General features: G+C 47.3%; 1 protein-coding gene across 1 annotated transcript in view; it reads right to left on the minus strand.

Moving 5' to 3' along the window:
• UBALD2 (UBA like domain containing 2) overlaps positions 1-11195 on the minus strand; it is a 16249-nt gene extending 5054 nt beyond the window's left edge. Inside the window, exons 1-4 of the mRNA XM_006145922.3 lie at positions 11109-11195; positions 7020-7101; positions 4028-4099; positions 6-182 (exon numbers count right to left, since the gene is read on the minus strand). Of these exons, the coding sequence (XP_006145984.1) occupies positions 6-182; positions 4028-4099; positions 7020-7101; positions 11109-11195 (418 nt within the window). The remainder of the gene's footprint in view (positions 1-5; positions 183-4027; positions 4100-7019; positions 7102-11108) is intronic.
• Positions 11196-19639: the final 8444 nt, after the last annotated feature.

Genomic DNA, 19639 nt, shown 5'->3' on the forward strand with positions numbered 1-19639 from the left:
CGCACCGCTCCGCCAGCTCCCGGCTCCAGTACGGATGTTCGATTCGAATCCTGCGGCCTGCCTGGCCGCACTGTTTCTCTTTTCGCCCGGCCGCGCCCATTGGCGGAGCTTGGAGCCGTGGGGCTGCCTGGCATTGGCCGAGCGCTGTGTTTTGACCCATTCGGGCTTGTAATTGGCTACGGCTGGGCGTTTGGGGGTGGAGCTCTGCACGCTGATTGGTCTTCCCTTGTGCTGTTTGAACTTAACTTGAAAACCTTGAGTGCCTGCTGATTGGCCGAGGCCCCTCTGTTTGCTGTTGTAGGCTTGGGGGTGGTGCGGCCAAGTTCATTCATTACTTCATTGAAACTGAACATGCTCAGCTGGAAAAGCGAGACAGAGTGGCTTTGACTCATTTCCTCTGAAAGATGTGGTCATCTCAAGAAACAGTGATCAAAATAGAAAACAGAGCCTTTGCAACTGCTCAAAAGTATTTAATTTTTAAAAATAACTTTCAAGGAGTCCTACTTTTCTTGAAACTTTTTATTGAAATAAAACGTACGTATAAGGAAGTACAAAGATTTTTCACAAAATGAACAATTAAGAGAACTTCACTCGCACCCTAAGAACCCCCTTCCTGCTCCCTGCTAATGATTATCCACGTGGAGGATGAGCACTCTTCCTACCACCTAAGATGTGTCTCTCTGAAGATGTAAACCAATATTAATGTACAATAAATACAACAGTGAGGGGAAAAAATGCAAGACTTTCTCAGTGACGAATATACCAAGCAGAATCTTTAGATGTTGAGCAGAGACTTTAATTCCTACCATTATTTTTTTTTAAAGATTGTTTCTAAACAGGGTCTGGCTCTTAACCCCTAGCCCTTTGAAACCCAAGTTTGTTTATATGTGCAGAGCTTCCGCCTTCTGTTTTAAAATTTGACCTCAGGGCAGGGTTTGGGAATTGTGAGGGTGGGGAAAGAACTGAGAGTTGAAGCAGACTGGGGAAGGGGCAAAAGAGATTAGGCAGGTAAATATTGTTAGGGATTCACTGTTAGAAGTCTTTCGGAAAATATAGTCAGTTTTTTTTTTTTTTTTTTTATCTAAACTACTAATTATAGAGTATATCTGAACTAGTTACAGGTCTGCAGAAATAAAGAGGCTAATGGCTTTATTTTGACTTTGCCTAAAGCGGATTTAACTCTCCCATCTAAGAAAGCTTGACCATTGTTTTAAAAAAGTTGATAAATAAGGAAAAATTACAACCAGTGTTTATGTACTAATGAAAAACAGCCTCAGGCACTTTCATGAACTAATCCTATTTGGCTAGTTTGTTCTGGAAGGGTAGGAGGTCACCTTTTTGCCTGCTGAGACCTATTTCTCGTGTTGAAATGATGCCTGGATGCCCCAAAGTGCCCAAGAGACAAGTACAGTTTGTGGCCCAGCCCTTCCCTCCCAGTAATTGCAAGGTGAAAATAAAAGTGAACCGCTTACATTGCCAGGGAGCTCAGGCCACAAACAGCCCCAGAACAAGGAAGTACTGTCATGTGGGGCTTCGGGTTTTCACAAGCACATACAGGTGTCCGACATGCCAGGGCCATGAGTTGTAGAATTTGCCCTGGGCAGACACATTTCTGGCTGTAGGAAAACATCCCCTATGCATCTCTATACATATTTTTTAAAGACAGATTCTAATGGTATCTTGCTCCTCCTGCCTGAGCCTCCCAGGTAGTGTGCACCACTATACTTGGCTCTTTTTTTTTTTTTTTTTAAAGAAAGGGTCTTGGGACCAGCAGGTGGTGTGGTGATTAAGGCTCTGGACACTCCCACATGACTGACCATGGTTCGAGTCCTGGACCTGGTGCGTGCTTTCTCACTTTCCTCTCTTTCTCTGTGTCTCTCTCTGGTCAAATTTAAAAAATGAATGAATAAATAAATAAATATTTAAAAAAAGAAAGAAAGGATCTTGCTAGGCTGCCTCAATCAGCCTGAAGCTCACAGTCCTCCTGCCTCAGGGCCACTGAGTGGCATGGTGGTTAGAGTGCTCGACTTCTGCTTGGCTGACCGCCGTTCCAGTCCCAGACCTTAGTGGCTCAAAAATCCCGGGCATGTGTGCATGCATGCCCACAATTTGTGGGATTGTGGCATGACTATAACCACTGGGGGTTATTTCTCACTTTTCTTCTCTCTGTCTCCCCATCAGTCTCCAGTGAGCACACACACTCTGTGACAAAAAAAAAAAAAAAAAAAAAAAGTTCTCAAGGAAGACAAGGGTCCAAAATGCCAAACCTGTTACTTCCTGGATATCAAGACAGTTTATCCTGAAGGTTTATTAAATGTTCACCATTTGCAGGGACACAGCTGTGAGCGTCTGGGAGAGGCATGAGGGTGGGGCTCCTCAGCTAGAGGGATGGGCTCTGGTTACCTTCTATGGGCATAAGGTCCCTCCAGGAAGAGGGAAGGACAAGGAGTTCCATCTGTGACTTGTGGTCCTGAGACTTGAAAGTGCTTGATCAATACTTTGGCTTCTGAGAATCTGGTTAGAGATAAACGGCTGGGAAATTCAAGAGGGCTCCTCTCTTGGGAGAACTGGGAGAATGAATGAGGTCATGTTCGCAGAGGACTTTGAGCTGTCAGGATGAAAGCAAATCTCCAAGGGCAAGGTATTATTAACTGAAGGTATTATTATTTTCATCTAAGAGGACAATGTGTGGCAGGTAAAATAGAGCAATAAAAACATGCCCATTAATAACAAATAAAATACAGTCGGAGCCTTGGAAAAAACCCAAATCCTCAGGACTCCATTGGTCTAAACTGCAAAATGAGCAAGTGATGATGCAGCTGAGAAGAGGAAGGGTCCCAGCCAGAACGTCCTCGGTGCCCGCATAGGAAGGGAGCTGTGAGGGCAAGCCACTGAGTCACTGAGACAGGCACATGACAGCTGAGCCTTGACGAGCAGCTGCCACTCACCTTAGGGTTCCTGTGAACCAGGCACCTCTCTGAGTTTGATGTCTACTCATTCATTTAGGGTCTCTCTCTCTGCAATACTGAACCCCATTTTACAGATGAGACGACCGAGGGATGGGGGAGGGGAAGGTCTCCCCAAGACCGCATGCTAATCAGTGGTGGGGTGAGGCTAACTGCTACACCGCACCACCTCTCTTAATGTGGTAGTTCTCAGGCCCAGCAGATGGTATAATGGTTATGTTGCCACTGAATTCCCAAGTAGTCAACTGCGGTTTTCGAGTCACGGACCAGGCAGCTTAAAATGCATGCCAGGGGGACCAGCAGATGGTGTAATGGTTATGTTGCTGGACTCCCACATAGTCGATTGCAGAACAAGTCCCAGACCCAGCAGCTTAAACCTCATACTTTAGGCACATGTGCATGTGTGCCCAGGATCCCAAGAGGAGAATGGAGGAGAAGGGGTTGCGACATGGCCATTCCCCCCCCCCGGGGGGGTGATTTCTCGCTTTTTATCTCTCTGTCTGTCTCTGTCTCTCCGGTGAGCACACACACCCTATAACAAAAATTTCTCTTATAAAAACAAAAACAAAAACAAAAAAAACAAGGGAACCAGCAGTTAGTGTAATGGCTATGTTGCTGGACTCCCACGTAGTCGACCGCGGTTTGCGTCCCGGACCCGGTGGCTTAGAACTCACTCCGGGCACATGTGCGTGCGTGCCCAAGATCCGGAGAAAAGAATGGAGGAGAAGGGATTGCGGCGTGACCATCCCCCCTGGAGGGTGATTTCTCGCTTTCTGTCTCTCTGTCTCCCTCTGTCTGTCTGGTGAGCGCACGCGCCCTATAGCAAAAACCTCTCCAACAAACAAACAAACAAAAACCTCATGCCAGGTGCATGTGCATGTGTGCCCCAAATCCGAGAGGAGAATGGAGAAGAAGAGATTGCAACATGGCCATCTTTCCTGGGGTGTGATTTCTTGCTTTCTCTCTGTCTGTCTGTCTCCCTGGCTAGTGCACGGGCCCTATAACAAAAAAATTCTCTAAAAAATAAATAATAAAAAAAAAGTCATCTCCACAGGGCTCACTGTGGAGCCCCTCCCAAACAAGAGCTTTGAAGGCTCTGAAATTTTCACTAGGGATGCCTGAAAAGAGTGGACCTAAAATGGGAAAAAGGGCACCAGCTGTTATGGCCAAAGATGGGAGAGGGCGGAGAACCAGCGTTTCAATGCTCATCCACAGTGCATTCCAGTCCCGTTCCTTTCTGTATTTTATTTTTTAAAGAAGTATTTATTTAATTTTATTTACTATTATTATTATTAATTTGTTATAGGGCATGTGCAATCACCAGAGAGACAGACAGGGACCATGAAAGCAAGCTGCCAGGTCCAGACTCAAACTGCCATCAGCCATTTGGGAGTTCAGCTCCTTTTTTAGAAAAAAAATTTTTTTTTAATTATTTAATTTTATTTATTCATTCACTTATTTTAATTTGACCAGAGAGAGACAGAGAGAGAGGGAGAGAAAGTGGGAAAGCAAGCCACCAGATCCAGGACTTGAACTGTGGTCGCCCACGTGGGAGTGTCCAGCGCCTTAACCACCACACCACCTACTGGTCCCCTCTCTTCTCTTTCTTTCTTTCTTTTTTTTTCTTTATTTGGAGAGGTTTTTTGCTATAGGGTGCGTGCGCTCGCCAGACAGACAGAGGGAGACAGAGAGACAGAAAGCAAGAAATCACCCCCCAGAGGGGATGGCCACGCCGCAATCCCTTCTCTTCCATTCTCCTCTCAGGATTTTGGGCACGCATGCACACGCGCCCGGCGTGAGTTTAAGCCACGGGTCCAGGACTCGAACCGCGGTCGACTACGAGGGAGTCCAGCAACATAGCCATTACGCTAACTGCTGGTCCCCCTCCTCTCTTTCTTATTTCTTGTTTTTCTACTATTGCTTCAAGATGACAAGACAAAAAGACAAGGGGACCAGGGGAAGCATAAAGGTGTTGAAAGAAGGAGAGTGAGAATGGGGAAGAAGGAATACGAAGATTAAACTGGACCCACACACTCCTGGACAGCTCAGGCCCAGAAGTGCCGCTGCTGGTGGGAAGGGCTCAGTCTCCGTCCAGGCTAGGTTATTGCTAGCCTTTGTTGGCTTAACACAACCTATTTTTTTGCTGCTATTTTTCATTGCAAATTCATGCTATTTCTACTATACAGGGCTAAATAGACTTGCTATTTTTGAAGCATTTTTTCTAGTCTTTTGTCTCAAAGAGGAAGGAGGCTTAATGCAGGCAAATCACAGTCCTCTCCAGTGATGGTAACAGTTGTTGTTTTTTTCTTTTTTGGCAATGTTTATTTCTCTCATGAGCGTGAAAGAGAGAAAGACAAGCACTCTCAACCGGACCTCATGCCATGATTCCCCCACTGCCCTCCCTGCCCTGATGGATGTGGTGGCCTGGAGTTTACAGGTCGACCCGGGGAACTGAACCTGTGCCCTTTCTTATGGATCCGGGATTGTTTGTGTATTACCGCTGCACCATGGAACCCGGTCTGAGGATAATAGTTCTAACTATTGAAATGGACTGCAAACCCAGAGCTATGCTGAACACTTTTGAGGTATTACTTAAAACAACCACCCAATGAGGTGGGACTGCGTGTATGCCCAGTTAACGAGTGAAAAAAGCAGAGGTCAGAATAGCTAAGTGATTTTTCCCAAGGTTACCCAGCTAGCTCAGGGTGGAGCTGAACGCTCAGATGAGCCCAGATACGTGTGTCTGCCCCCAGCGCTGGCGTGGCTAAATATCAGCGTCTACTCTCAAGCCCTGCCCGCCCTGGGTGGCCACATCAGCTCTCCTTCTGTCGGTGAAAAGATACAAAACTTGTCTGTGTCGTTGGAAGTGGCAGGAAGGTCACAGCCAATCCCTCTGTGGTGATGAGTCCATGCTGGTTTATACCGGACTCCATTTTTACACAAAATGTCACATGTCCCACAAGGGACAAAGGCCACACCACTCCCAGCACAGCTAATGGCATTTCCCAAAACAGCGCTCTAATCTGTACGCTCTGTCCTGCACCTGCCAAGCTGGTGATAAGGTGCCGCGCCTGTGGTTGCTAGGTGTATCTTACGGTAGTGGGTCACTGCCAATCCTTTCAAGGGACACTTGACTGGACCCAGAAGAGTGCCTCTTTGTGAGGGAGAGACAAATAAAGGGCAGAGTAAATGCCTCCCAGGGAGGGTCTTCCCGACTATCTGAACTCAGGATTCCCGGCCACTTCCTCTTGGTGGGACAGGAATTGATGGGCCTGGAACAGGCTCTGTAGTCCCACCCCATGTCCAGAACACGGGCCTGTTGCTATGGCCTCCACTGACTTCCAGGTGTGAGGCAGCCTTCCTACACTCTTTGTCTTTCTTAATTTGAAAACTATCTCAGACACCCAAAGCACATACGTAACCTGTAAGGCCACTTTAAGTAATAATAAACAATCGGGGCTGGCAGGTGGCATGGTGGTTAAGGGTGCTGGACTCTCACATGACTGACCACAGTTCAAGTCCCAGACCTCGCAGCTTGCTTTCTCACTTTCCCTCTCTCTTGCTCTCGCTCTTGCTCTGTCCCTCTTGGTCAAATTAAAATAAGTAAATAAATAAATGAAGTTAAATAAAATAATTCTTAAAAAGAAGAAGAAGCATAGACAATCATCCACATGGCCAACACAGAATTAACTGACTGCTCAGTCAGTGACAGGCTTTTCCACACAACCTCGCTGCGCGGGGGCTAGACCATCAGGGTTCCCCAAGTACGCACTGCGGCATTCGCACAAGACGGCAATCTGGCCCAGGGCTGAGTTTTTCAGGAGGGATCCCGTGTGACTGTCTGAGATCCCTTGAATGACCTCCCAAATGCAATCCCTCTTTTCTTTCAAGAGAGACTCATAAACCTCACTTTTGTGACAATCGTTTATTTAGTCCTATGCATATGTACCGCCAAACAACGCATTGTGGGTGTGGCAGGTTACGCCACTGTGGAAGTGACCCCGGCTCTCTGTCTCCCTACTCTGGTGGGGAAGCTCGGTGGACTTGGCTTACCAATATAGATCACTTGCAGCAAGGGCTGGCTCTTATTTTTAAAACATTTTTCCATGACCTCATACAGGGACTCTGATCCAACCTAGAAATCATAGGCCATCAGAAGGCGGTCCAAGCCGACTCAGAGCAGGGAAAACTGATGCTGGGGAGGATTTGGATAAAGGGGAAGGAGAATGGGAACTCTGGGAAGAGGGAACAAGGTTCACCCATCTAGGGCCTGTGTGGGAGACCGTGGGGTGGGGAGGTGGTGGGCTTGGATGGCGAGGGCGGCAGGGAGCGAGGGGTTAGTTCGGGTGGTAGGACACTTCCTTTGTCCACAGAAAAGAGCATATGCTGAGGAGCTGGCCCAGAGACGCTAAAGTCTGCTGAGGCCACACAACCCCCGGTGCGCCTTCTCATCCACACACAGCCTGCCGCAGTTCAGTGACAGAACTGCCTCATCGCCGTGGGCAATGACGTAAGGACCCAGACTAGACTCTTCCCACCCGGTAGCCCTAGGTTGGCAAACTCTAGCCCTCAGGCTGCCACTTGTTTCTGTAAATAAAGTTTTATTGGAACACAGCTAGGCTTATTTGTTTGTGAACTTAGGACTGCCTTTGTGCTGCCACAGAGTTGAGTAGTGGCAATGTGGGCCACGAAGCCCAAGGTACTTCCTGTCTGGCCCTTTCACCACACGGAACATGCTGGCAGTGGCGAGAGGACTGGAGAGTTGAGCATCGAAAACTGAAGGCTTTAGCCTGGCAGTGAGACGCCTCTGTTCACCATTGAGCGGGAGGATGACGTGGCCTCTCTTAACTTCGAGGGGACAGCAAGGGTGAGCCCAGAGGTGGAGAAAAACAAGGTGTGGGTGACCGTTAGCAAGACTCACTACTGCTCTTCCTAGGATGACCAGGTTGGGCACGATGAAGAGCAAACGAATTGTAGTTTGCTTGTTTATCTCTGAGTTCCTAATTCCACGGAGGGAATGAAAACTGATGAAGACTCAGCAGAAAGGAAGACTCCCCTTCTTCAGGAGAGAGATGTTAAAAGAGGTCTGGAGATGGAGACAGCAGGTGGTATGGTGATTAAGGCACTAGAGTCCCACATGGCCAACTGCAGTTTGAGTCCTGGACCCTGTGTTTGAAAATCACACAGGGCACGTGTGCGTGCAGGCTCAACATCCTAGGAGGAGAAGGGATCCTCCTAGAATGAGTGGCCATCCCCCCAGAGGGTGATCATTCATTTTTCCATTTTCCCTCTCTTCTCTTTTTCTGGCAAGCGCATGAACCCTGTGGCAAAAACCTTTAAAGGAAAAAAAAAAAAAGAAAGAAAAAGACGAGGTCTAGAGTGTTTGATGAGATGAAGCCTGAGGTTTCAGAAATTTCTAGGAACACAGGAAACCAGAATATGGTAGAAAAAGAGAGAGAGATAATCAAGTCTTTAAAAAGTTTGTTTAAAATAAAGCCTCCTCTGGGTCCAGCAGATGGTATAATGTTTACATTGCTGGACTCCCACGTAGTCCACCACAGTTTGAGTCCTAGACCCGGTAACTTAATACTCATGCTGGGCACGTGTGCGTGTGTGCCCAAAATCCCGAGAGGAGAATGGAGGAGAAGGAACTGCAGCGTAGCAATCTCCCTGGGGGGTGACTTCTTGCTTTCTGTCTCTCTATCCCTTTCTGTCTCTCTGGCGAGTGCACGCGCCCTAGAGCAAAACATCTATCTATAAATAAATAAATAAATAAAAATAAGCCTCCCCCAATCACTTTGCAAGTCTGGCAGTGCCAGGTTCCCATCTCCTGGAACACAGCGCGCCCAGGGCTTGATGGACAAGTGCTATTTCCTGACACCGAGAGCCCAGGCCGCACTGAGCATTCTTTGGGCAGGCACGGTGCTGTTAATAAACACAGGCCCAGTGTTCTGCATAAAGAGGAAGGAAGTATTTACTGAGCACAAGAGCTCTGGGTCACACACAATAGAGTTGGGAAACCACCAGAATAGGCCTCGTCACCAACAACATCCGTGCCATGCTCTCCCGTGCCCAACATGCCCTGGGGCCTGGGAGCAGCAGGAGAAAATCCTGGGTCCTGCCCTCGACAGGGCTTCCAGAACAGAGGTGACCCACTGACCGGGTTGCGTAGGGAGCCCAGTCATCAGAGAGGACTGGACGGTCAGAAGGGTGTCTGCTAGTCCCGAAGGCAGGCAGTTATGTAAGCACAGGGTTTGTGGCGGTGTTTACAGAGGGCGCTTACTCTGCTGCCAGAGCTCTGCAGAGAAGCTTAACAAAGGGGACTTCCATAAACAAGAAGACGTGGAGGCTCCCAAGACTTGTGGAAAAAATGGACCTGATTCAGACAGAGACAACACGTAAGGAAGTGTAGTGAGCTGGCCTCATAGCCTCATGGTTAAAGAGAGCTAGATCCCACATGGCTGACCGAGGTTTGCATCCTGGCCCCCGTGGCTCAGAAAACACACCGTGTGTGTGTGCCCCCAAATCCTGATAGGATGGAGAAATGGAGGAGAAGGGACAGGGGCATGACCATGCTCCATTGTGGGGGTGCTTTCTCCCCTTTTCCCCCTCTGTTACTCTGGTGAGTGCACACACTCTCTGGCAAGTAAAAAAAAAAAAAAAGGAAGTGGGCAGGGTAAGAAAAAAGATAAAACATGGATGGAGGCAGGGTGAAGCTGAGGGGGTCTGACAACAATGGCGAAGCCCCCACGCCTTGTCCTTTACACTGGCACAACTGCAGAGGAGAACCACTCTGCCGGAGAGTGGCCAGCAAGCCTGGCACCTAGACGGGCTTTCCCCGTGTGGCCCTGGACTTCAGGCTTTGGGTGAGGAAGAACCTCAGGCAAATTCTGCTTCCTGTGCCCATTTGAGCTGGTTTCTCATCTGGAAAATAAGGATAATAGTAGTACTTTTCTCTTAGGGTTGTTTTAAAGATTAAATGAGACGATGTATTCAAAAGCACATAGATAGAACCATTGCTCAAAAATTATTCTTATTGCAAATGTATTTTTATTTTTAAATTTAATTTTCTTTATTATTTTTATATGCATATATTTTACATATATATTTTAAAATTTGCTAAAGGGCACATACATTCACCAGAAAGAACCAAAGAGGGAAAGTGAGAAAGCATCCCCCATGGGATATGGCCACGCTGCAATCCATCTCCTGCTGGGGTTTTGAGCATGCATGCACATGCATTCGACATGGTTTTCAAACCACCGAATCCAGGACTCAAACCATCCACTTGGCCATGTGTGATCCAGCTGCCCTAACTAGCACACCGCCTGTGACCCCATATATATATTTTGAAAGCTTATTTATTTATTACTTCCATGTGACAGAGAGACAGTACCCCAAACAGTCTTGATGCCTCCATCACTCCAGCCTCAGCCAGCCCTGTCATACTCAGGGGGGGTCTCTGGATACAAACCTGGAAACTTCCAATGTGTGTCAGCCTTGCTGCATTGCGTCTTCCCCTGCACCACCATTGGGCCCCCTTAATAGATATTTGAGTAGTAATTTATTGAGCGAGCATGTACTACACGGGAGTGATGCTCTCAGCCCCCCTGAGGAATTAGAAGAAAAGGGGACCAGAGATGGAGTAGTGGTGATGCTGCTGGACTCCCATGTAGCTGACTACGGTTCGAGTCTCAGACCCAGCGTATGCCAGGTACGTGTGCGTGTGTGCCCAAAATCCCAATACGAGAATGGAGTAGAAGGGATTGCAGCATGGCCATTTCCCCTGGGAGGGGGTGGTAATTCTTTGCTTTCTTCTCTCTGTCTCCATAAGAGCATACACCCTACAGCAAAAATATCTCTTAAAAAAAAAAGAAGAAGAAGAAGAAAGGTAAAACCAGCGTGCACTGAGGAACTGACTCTGGGTAGTGGGAGTAAGCCCTGACGGGCAGCAGCTGATAGTTTTGGTGGGCTATATACTTCTATTATGGCTAATTTCCAACTGCCCATGGCTTAACAACTGGCTGGCAAAACTCTTGAGCAGTCAGCTCTGGAGAGCAGGTCCCAGTCAGTGAACTTTCTCTCTAGTTACAAACAGCACATACGTGAGCAGTTAATAATGGTGGATGGCTTCTGACTCACGTTTACACACCCACGGTCCACAAATGGCTGCTCCAGACCGCAGGGGTCAGAGGGCCAATTAGGGGTCCTGTTTGCCTCTAGTGCCATGACTTGGAAGGGGAAGGCATAACACGCTGTTGTTCCTCTGGTCCTTTGGCAGCCACCAAAGGGAGGTGTGTTCCTGGCATTCCGAGTTCCAGCAGACATGGAGAGATGATGTGTCAGGAAATCCAGACCCTGGGCTCTACCTCAGCCAACAGGGCCTGCCCCTCAGTTTTACCAGCAATCTGCACAGCGAAGGCAAGGTCTTGAACACACATCCTGGCTTGGGAATCCTGAAACTCTGACTTAAAAATTAGTTTTGGGACTCCAACTACTTTGTAAAAATAGGTTTTTTTTTTTTTTTTAAATTAAAAAAAAAAAAAAGCATTTCTGGGACCATCAGATGGCATAATGGTTACATTGCTGGACTCCCACATAGTCAACAGTGGTTTGAGTCCCAGGCCTGGTGGCTTAAAACTCACTCCGGATGCTGGGTTCACATTGGCCAAGTCACCACAGCTCCCCACACCAAGCCGTAGAACATGGCACATGTGATTGCGGCCTTAGGCAAGGCCGAGTTCCAGTTCCCCAGTTACCACGTTGAATATGGTCGACTTACGAGATGTGATGGCTGAAAAGCAGCTCATCCTGATGGCCATGGGGCCAACCGCATCTTCAGTCGTGGTCCTCTGGACAAGTGGCAGGTCCCGAGCTTGTGAGGGCTTCCAGCGCTGCTCCCTCCTTTTCTTTCTTTGTTCTTCTTTTTCCTTCTTCTTCTTCTTTTTTCTTAGAGAGATTTTTGCTATAGGGTATGTGCACTTGCCAGAGAGACAGAGAGACAGAAAGTGAGAAATCACCCCCCAGGAGAGATGGCCACTCCACAATCACTTCTCCTCCATTCTGCTCTTGGGATTCTATACACACAAGTGCAGATGCCTGATATGAGTTTTAAATCACTGGTGCGGGACTCCAACCACGGTCGACAACGTGGGAGTCCAGTGACATAACTATTATGCCATCTACTGGTCCCAACTTCCCTCTCCTTAATCATACCCACGGATATATCCTACTTCCCGTACACCTGAAAAACAAATACATGACAATGACCAAGTATTTATTGAGCACCTGCTGAATGTCAGGGACTGTGCTTCATGCCCATTGTCTAACAGCATTCAAATAGCTCTTGGCTGGTCTCCTGTGCCTTGTCTGTACACAAGGAAATGAGGGCTCAGAGAGGTTGAGGGACTTTCTCAGACGTGCAACCAGTAATGGAAGAGCTACGGTTTGAATCTTGTTTTGTTTGACTCCAGAGACTTACGTATGCCTTTTGCCTTTGGAGATGGAGGACATCCTGCACACTGGAATCAAATGGGTTACATGGAAACAATTCATGCAACAGGGCTTCTGAGATGGAGCGCCCCCTGTGGGCTGCAGTTCTCAGAGGAGGCTTCATGGAGGACTGGGATTTCAGTTGAATAGGATTCGCCTTGGCAGAGTGGGAAGAACACATGTAGAAGGGTTTTCTGTGAGCGAAAACATGAGCAAGAATAATAAGCTGTGTCTAGGGAACAAGACGAAGTATATCGGAAAGCAGAGGGAGGAAGGAGCTCAGGGATGAAGCCTCTGTCTTCTGTAAGGTCACAGGGAGCCACTGAAGATGCAAGAGCAAGGGAGTCACATGATGACAGCTACATACTATTAAAGTTAATTTGAGAATAATTTTTGGGATTGGAGGAGAAGAGGGAAGACCAAGAAGTTGGAAAAATAAAAGAAGAAGGTAATGAGATGGTCAGACCTCTTGCCATACACAGATTTCATCTGAGAATATAAAAGATAACAGTATACAGCTAAGCAATATAATAAATATACACCTCATAGTGCATACAGGACGATTTAAGGCTTCCGGGAGTTTGCCGTGAGAACACAACAGTAAATAGTATGTTTATCACTTCGTCAGGCTCAACACATGGTCTTTGAAGTGCTCTAACAGGTTAGTAGTTATCAGTTAAATAAACGAGCAATCAGTGCAGGAGTAAATGTGTCATTGAAAATGAACTGCTGGTCTGTAGTGGACTTCAGTCTGTACTCAAATCAGCTGGGATACACTATTTGTGTGTACAGGGGGGTCTTCAAAAAGTTCATGGGGAGGGAACCAGCAGTTAGCGTAATGGCTATGTCGCTGGATTCCCATGTAGTGGCTTAAAACTCACGCCGGGCGCGTGTGCGTGCGTGCCCAAGATCCCGAGAGGAGAATGGAGGAGAAGGGATTGCTGTGTGGTCATCCCCCCTGGGGGGTGATTTCTCGCTTTCTGTCTGTCTCTGTCTGTCTGGCGAGCGCATGCGCCCTATAGCTAAAAAACAAAACAAAACAAAACAAAACACCTCTGCAAAAAAAAAGCCTCTATGCAGTATATTCTGGATGGGAAATCATATTTTGTATGCTGTGACGATGCTCAGGGAATGAATGTAAATTAATTAATTAATTTTATAAATGTTTCAGAAGAAAAGTACAGGGCACTTGTAACTAGATTCTAGCTTTATCCATATTTTTAGTTTAAGGTATTTTGTGAATCAATAAATATGGGAAAAATTTTAGTATGGAAGGGAGCAAGGGGAAAGGGGAAAGAAAAGAACAAGTAAAAGTATGCATAATTGACCAAAAAATGAGAAGCTATTTGCTGATAAGTTATAGAGTAGTATCTGCCTTGACTGACATGCATAGTATTTGTGCTGAAAAAATAAACATTGGACACTGTAAAGATGTGATTAAATGTAAATAAATAAATTTAAAAAATAAAAAATATTGGAAAAAAAGTTCATGGAAAATGCCTGGTATGTATGGATCCCAATATTTTTTGGCACCAAAATAAAAAACACAGACTTTCATTAAATTTCCCTATGAATATTTTGAAGTCCCCTTGGTTATGATGCATGTAGCCTATTTGCTAAGGATCTGACCTCTAGAATCTGATCTCCTCAGGGTCAGCAAGAGATGTGGTGGTTAGGGCACTGGACTCCCACATGGCTGACAACTGTTCGAGTCCTGGGCCCAGTGACTTGAAAAACACACTGGGCATGTGTGTGTGTGAATGCCCAGAAACCCAGAAGGAGAATGGAGAAGAAGGAACTTCCAGGTGGCCAAGCCTCCCTAGGAGTGATTTCTCACTTTTTCTGTCTCTCTCTCTGGCAAGAGCTCTAGAGCGAAAACTGAAAAAAAAAAAAAAAAAAGAATCTGACCTCCTCGCCCAGTGGCTGTTCTTTCTCTCTTCTCACCTGTCCTTTGGTTCCTTTGTCTGGGAGGAGTTATGTGACCGGCTGATGGGTGATTGGTTCCTGCTCTGTAGCCCTGACCTCAGTTCCACTTTCAGAGGAGCAGTGGAGGGTGTAAGGAGCCTCCAGCTGAGAGAAGTGCTGTGGTCTTCTCGTCCCATGGTTTGGATAAGTGTCATGTGAATGGAGTTTACTGCGCATTGGCTCAGTTACTGAACGTGTTCGTGCGCTTGTGTTGGGTTTCTGAGCTTTTTCCTTGAGTTGGTTTGTCCTTTTACACTAGCTCTAGGAGACAGCTCACCCTGCAGGAAAGGAAAGGGAAGGGAAGGGAAAGAAAACAGAGGAGGAGACAAAAGGAAAGGAAAGGTGCCGTGTGAGCTTTTTCTAGTGAGGCCCAGTGCACAGGATCCGGGATCTGGAGTTCCGAGCCATCTCTGCCATCCTAAGGTCCTTGGTAAGTCCCCTCGCTTGTCCAGGCTGCAGCTGCCCCCTGTCTGCACCTTTAAGGTTATTTCCAAATCTGACGATTTAGCCAGGACAGGAACTTTCAAGAAACCTGGGAGAAGGAAGAGAATTTGTTTTTATTTTTTTCCTTTGATCGTCTAAGGAAGTGTGATTGAGTATTTATCTTGTTAAAGAAAGGTTGGGGCTGCACCAGCTCCCGGGCTCAGCCCTAATACACTGCTCAGCAGAAGCTGGATTCTACATGGTGACTGCAGTTCAAGCTCTAGTAATGCTGCAAACACGTGAGGCGCACGCACTCAAGCTCCAGATCCTGGACCTGGAGGACTGGAGGGAGGAAGTCGTGGTGTGACCAAGCTCTGGAAGGTGCTCTCCTGTCTCTCTCACTCGCACGTGTTCACATACATGCAAATAAAGAAAAACAAATTTAATTTAAAGAAAAGGTCCGGGGCTGTCACCATGCTGCCTGTTCCACATTCGGCTTCTTTGGGGAGCAAGAGACAGGTGCCAGGCTTTTGGTTGCCTGGTCTGTTTCCCCAACAAGGGCAGCGGGGCAGCTGCTGCTGGGCTGAGATGTTAGTTGCACATTCTTTTCACAGTGACTTGACCCAGCAGACTCTGCAGCCCCAGGTGGGATGAGCTCAGCACTAAAGGACGGGCAGAGCCAAGGACATGGCCAAGGGCACGGCCAAGGACGACGGGGAAGTGAAGGCAGAAAAAGATACACAAGTGAGCTCCCAAGGTCTGGTGTTTGACAGAAATGACCTTTGACTAAAAGGAAGAGAAACTGAACAGACTCTAAATTTGTCTAAGTTAGTCCTTGAACAGAAGTAACATCTCAGGCCCCTTCTTTCTCCAAAAGCCAGATGCCGCGTCAGGCTGGAAGGTGTGGCAGGTGAGGAATCTGCAAGACACTGAGGGTGAGGCCTCCTTTTATTTTTTTAAAATTATTTATTTTATTTTATTTATTCATTCATTTTATTTTAATTTGACCAGACACAGGGAGAGAGAAAGTGAGAAAGTGAGAAACCAAGTCACCAGGTCCAAGAGTTGAACCGTGGTCAGCCATGTGGGAGTATCCAGCGCCTTAACCACCATGCCACCTGCTGGTCCCAAGGCCTCCTTAAAGGTACTCCCCTCCCTGTGCCCAACTTGCCCGCCACCCTGGGCAGTGTAAACATTGTCTTTCATTTGGGTCTTAACTTGAAAAAGTAGATTAAGAAGCTACAAACCCGAACGAAGTTTGCAGCCATCTGAACAGTTCTCCTTTGTTAGCGACCCACAGCTGAGGATGAAATTAACAATGAGGAATTCACATTTGGCAAGAAGCAAAATATGAAAGCCCGATGGCTGACTTCCTAATGGACAAGGCTATTTTCCTCAACAAAGAGCCTTAGGTTGCCAGAGGAACCATTTGCAGGGGCCCCAAAGCGTTTGGGATCAGACCCTCTGTCGGGGTAGCCCAACCCTCTGATCGGAAGCGGGATGTCACATTCTCTGCTGTTGGTTCTGGCTTTAATCCATTGATGCTGCAGGCCAAGGGCTGAGAGTGTGCAGACTGGACTCTGTGTTTTGGAGAGACCCTGTACTTAATTGCAACAGCCAGGACTCTAACCTCTCTGTCCCCTAGCAGGTTCCTGCCAGCTCCTTTAGGTGACCTGAGGTGACAACTTGCCTGTTCCACCCTGATTCCTCGGGAATGCTGGGCTCCAGGGCAGCATCTCAGTCTCACCTGCAGGCTCGCCTATTCCTTTCCGTTTTAGGAATCTGTGTAAACCCCTGGGATGAGTACTGGGTTACCAGGGTGGAAAATGCACATCTGGGCTGAAACCAGGACAGCCAAAATGATCACAATGAAGAGCTCAAAGGGACTAGCTGACCTAGAAATTACTTGGCTCTTGTGCTTCCCCCAATCTCTTCCTTTCTCCCTTACACCAATGACTGAGAAGAGCTCGAACCTGAAAATACTTGGCTTTTACCTGCTTTCCACCGGCTAAGGGGAAACTCCTGAGACCCTTGAATGCTGGGTCTTCCTTTGGGATTCTCCTTAGGGCCAGATCCACGGCATGGCAATGGATAGACAGTGAGGAGGCTGTTTACACAAATAATGCATGGTATTTGCATGTAATTTTCCTGTGCAGTTCACACAGTGCAACCCTTCCCTGGCTCTCTTTCAAGTTAAAAGCATTTTTATGGCTCTCTTGATTGCAGTCTCCTCTGGATTTTTCCTTTTCTCTGCTATCTTCTCCCTGGGGCATGCTCCTGGACGCAGATCTCTGACAGGGGAGCTGAGTGGAGCCAAGGGACCGACCAAAGAGGAATGCAGGACTCAGCTCCTCCAGAGATGGCTGCTGCAAGGACTTAGCTGCTTATCTCACCTTTGCCCCAAGCAAGGCCGAGGTTCTCATTCCAAAACTGTAACACCATGTGATCACATTGTAAACTGTGGACTGTAACTCAATTCACAGAAAGTGTCTTTGATCCAGAAGTTTGAACTGCCTCCATTCCTTTCTCTTCTGCCTCTGGTCATCACGTCTTTTTGAAATGGGTCTGGATTCACTTATCACATCTTAGTAAATAGATGGGCTATTTTCAGACCAGGAAATGGAGACATAGATTCTAAGGGTTTAGTCCAAAGTTATACACCTGCCTAGGTTCTTGATGTGTCTAACTCAAAGTCTAGTGCTGTTTGCCTCAATTTCATTTTTTTTTAATTACTTTATTTAACTTTATTTATTATTTATTCATTTGTTTATTTAAATTTGACCAGAGAGGGACAGAGTGAGAGAGAGAGAGAGAAAGTGAGAAAGCAAGCCGCCAGGTCCAGGACTCGAACCACAGTCGGCCATGTGGGAATCCAGCACCTTTAACCACCATGCCACCTGCCGGCTCCTGCCTCAATTTCTTCAACTGCAGAATGGGAGTGTTACTAGCAAGTACTTCATAGGGTCTTTGTGAAGGTTGAATGCTTTAATATGCTTAAGGTGTCTTAAATAGGGCTGGACACCTAAAGAAAGCCCGGTAAGTGTCCACTAATATGAGTGTGCTATGCTTATTTTTCTTTACTATTCCAAGTGTTGGACTCGGACTCCTTCATGGCTTGAGAAGTATTATCTAAGAAGGGGAGTGAACCCATTTCCCAGGCTCAGAGCAGGCCAAAGAGGGAGCGGAATACATGGCTTACACACAGCAGAACCAAGCCACCTGGCCCTGGCTAAGCCGAGGAAACTCACGGGTGAACCCACAAAGAGGCGGGATGAACCTTTTACAAAATGCTAAGGGCAGGAAGAACAAAGGCTTCTGTACAGAGCCCAAGATTATAAGGCAGCATTTTACTTTGAGAGGTGCTGAAGGCCTTCTTTCTGCAGGCTGTTTGGATTCTTCAAGCCTTATATTTTACCCTTACCCAGCAATTACAAGGGAGGACCTGTGTGTGGTGAAAGAAGTATGGAGAACACCAGTTCCCTCCCAAAGGTAAGTCAAAGCCTTCTAGTGGTCAGGGCCATGGACAAAAGGGGGAGCCCTGAAGTCTGCCGGTGAGCCCTGGTACTCTGGAGATGCTGAGTCCCTGGGGCAGGACTTGCCTGAGAGCTAAAGCTCTCCCCAGCATGGGTCAATATAAGTGACAGGGATTGATTCCTGCCATCCTGTGGACCTTGGAGAAAACCTAAGTGATTATACACAGATACCTTTAGCACCAGACTACAGCTGGCTATTGCTGGAAAGGGGACAACAAAAAATACAAAATATAGGGGACCAGCAGGTGGCGTGGTGGTTAAGGCATTGCACACTCCCACACGGCCAACCACAGTTAAGAGTCCTGGAACTGGTGGCTTGCTTTCTCACTCCCCCCTCCCCTCTGGTCAAATTAAAATTAAAAAATGAATGAATAAATAAATAATTACTTTTTAAAAAATAAAAATACGAAATATAGTCATAAAAGAGCTAGACTCTATCAAATACTTTTATGATCCTAACTAGGAAAACTAGACGCCCCAAACTGTCCTCTGGCCTTAGCTGAAGTCATGTTCCAACGGTTGAAATTTTGCTGATCAGTCCGCCCTCTCAGAAAAAAAAAATCAGACCCACAAATAAAATAAAAGGTTTCAAACACAAATGTCTGTAATTAAGCTTTGGAATGACGCCTTCTGCCTGCCCAAGCTTCCCACTGTTGTGCGTGTGTTTTCATCAAGAGGGGCCCCTGGTACAGGCTAGGTGGATTTCATTTCCCCAGCGTTGACTGTCTTGGCACGCAGACTTCACGCAGGCCTTTCCAAGGTTTCCAGGGTACCGTTTCCAAGGCACAGACACAGGCTGGATGCCTTGATCTTAACGTGAGCTGATGCTCTCCTTCTTCAGGACCACACGAGCTGCCCCAGGGGCTATGAACAGCATGATGAGTTCCACGTGCTTCGCAAAGTCCTGTGCGAGGGAGATGGCAACATTTTCCTGCCCCACATCTGCATCAACTAGTCTTATCGGACCCTGGATGAGGGGCTTAGCAGGATACTTGGGGTTCAGACGCTGGGGGCACCACAGAGATGAACGCCTCCGCCACCCAGAGAATCGCTCAGGCTCCAGGAGCCAAGGGGCGCCCCTCCTCTCGGCCTCCTATGTAGATTTCTGATGACTGACGTTTGCAGATGTTGAGGGGCGGGGCGACACTTTCGGCTGTCTGGGACAATGCACACGAGCTCCGGGCCCGGCCTCGCGGACCGCGAAGGAGGCGGCTCCCTGCGCGGTAATCCGAGCCGGGATAAACAGGCACGGAGGAGGAG

The sequence above is a fragment of the Tupaia chinensis genome, unplaced genomic scaffold (assembly GCF_000334495.1).
Source record: "Tupaia chinensis unplaced genomic scaffold, TupChi_1.0 Scaffold000159_1, whole genome shotgun sequence".
NCBI lineage: Eukaryota > Metazoa > Chordata > Mammalia > Scandentia > Tupaiidae > Tupaia > Tupaia belangeri.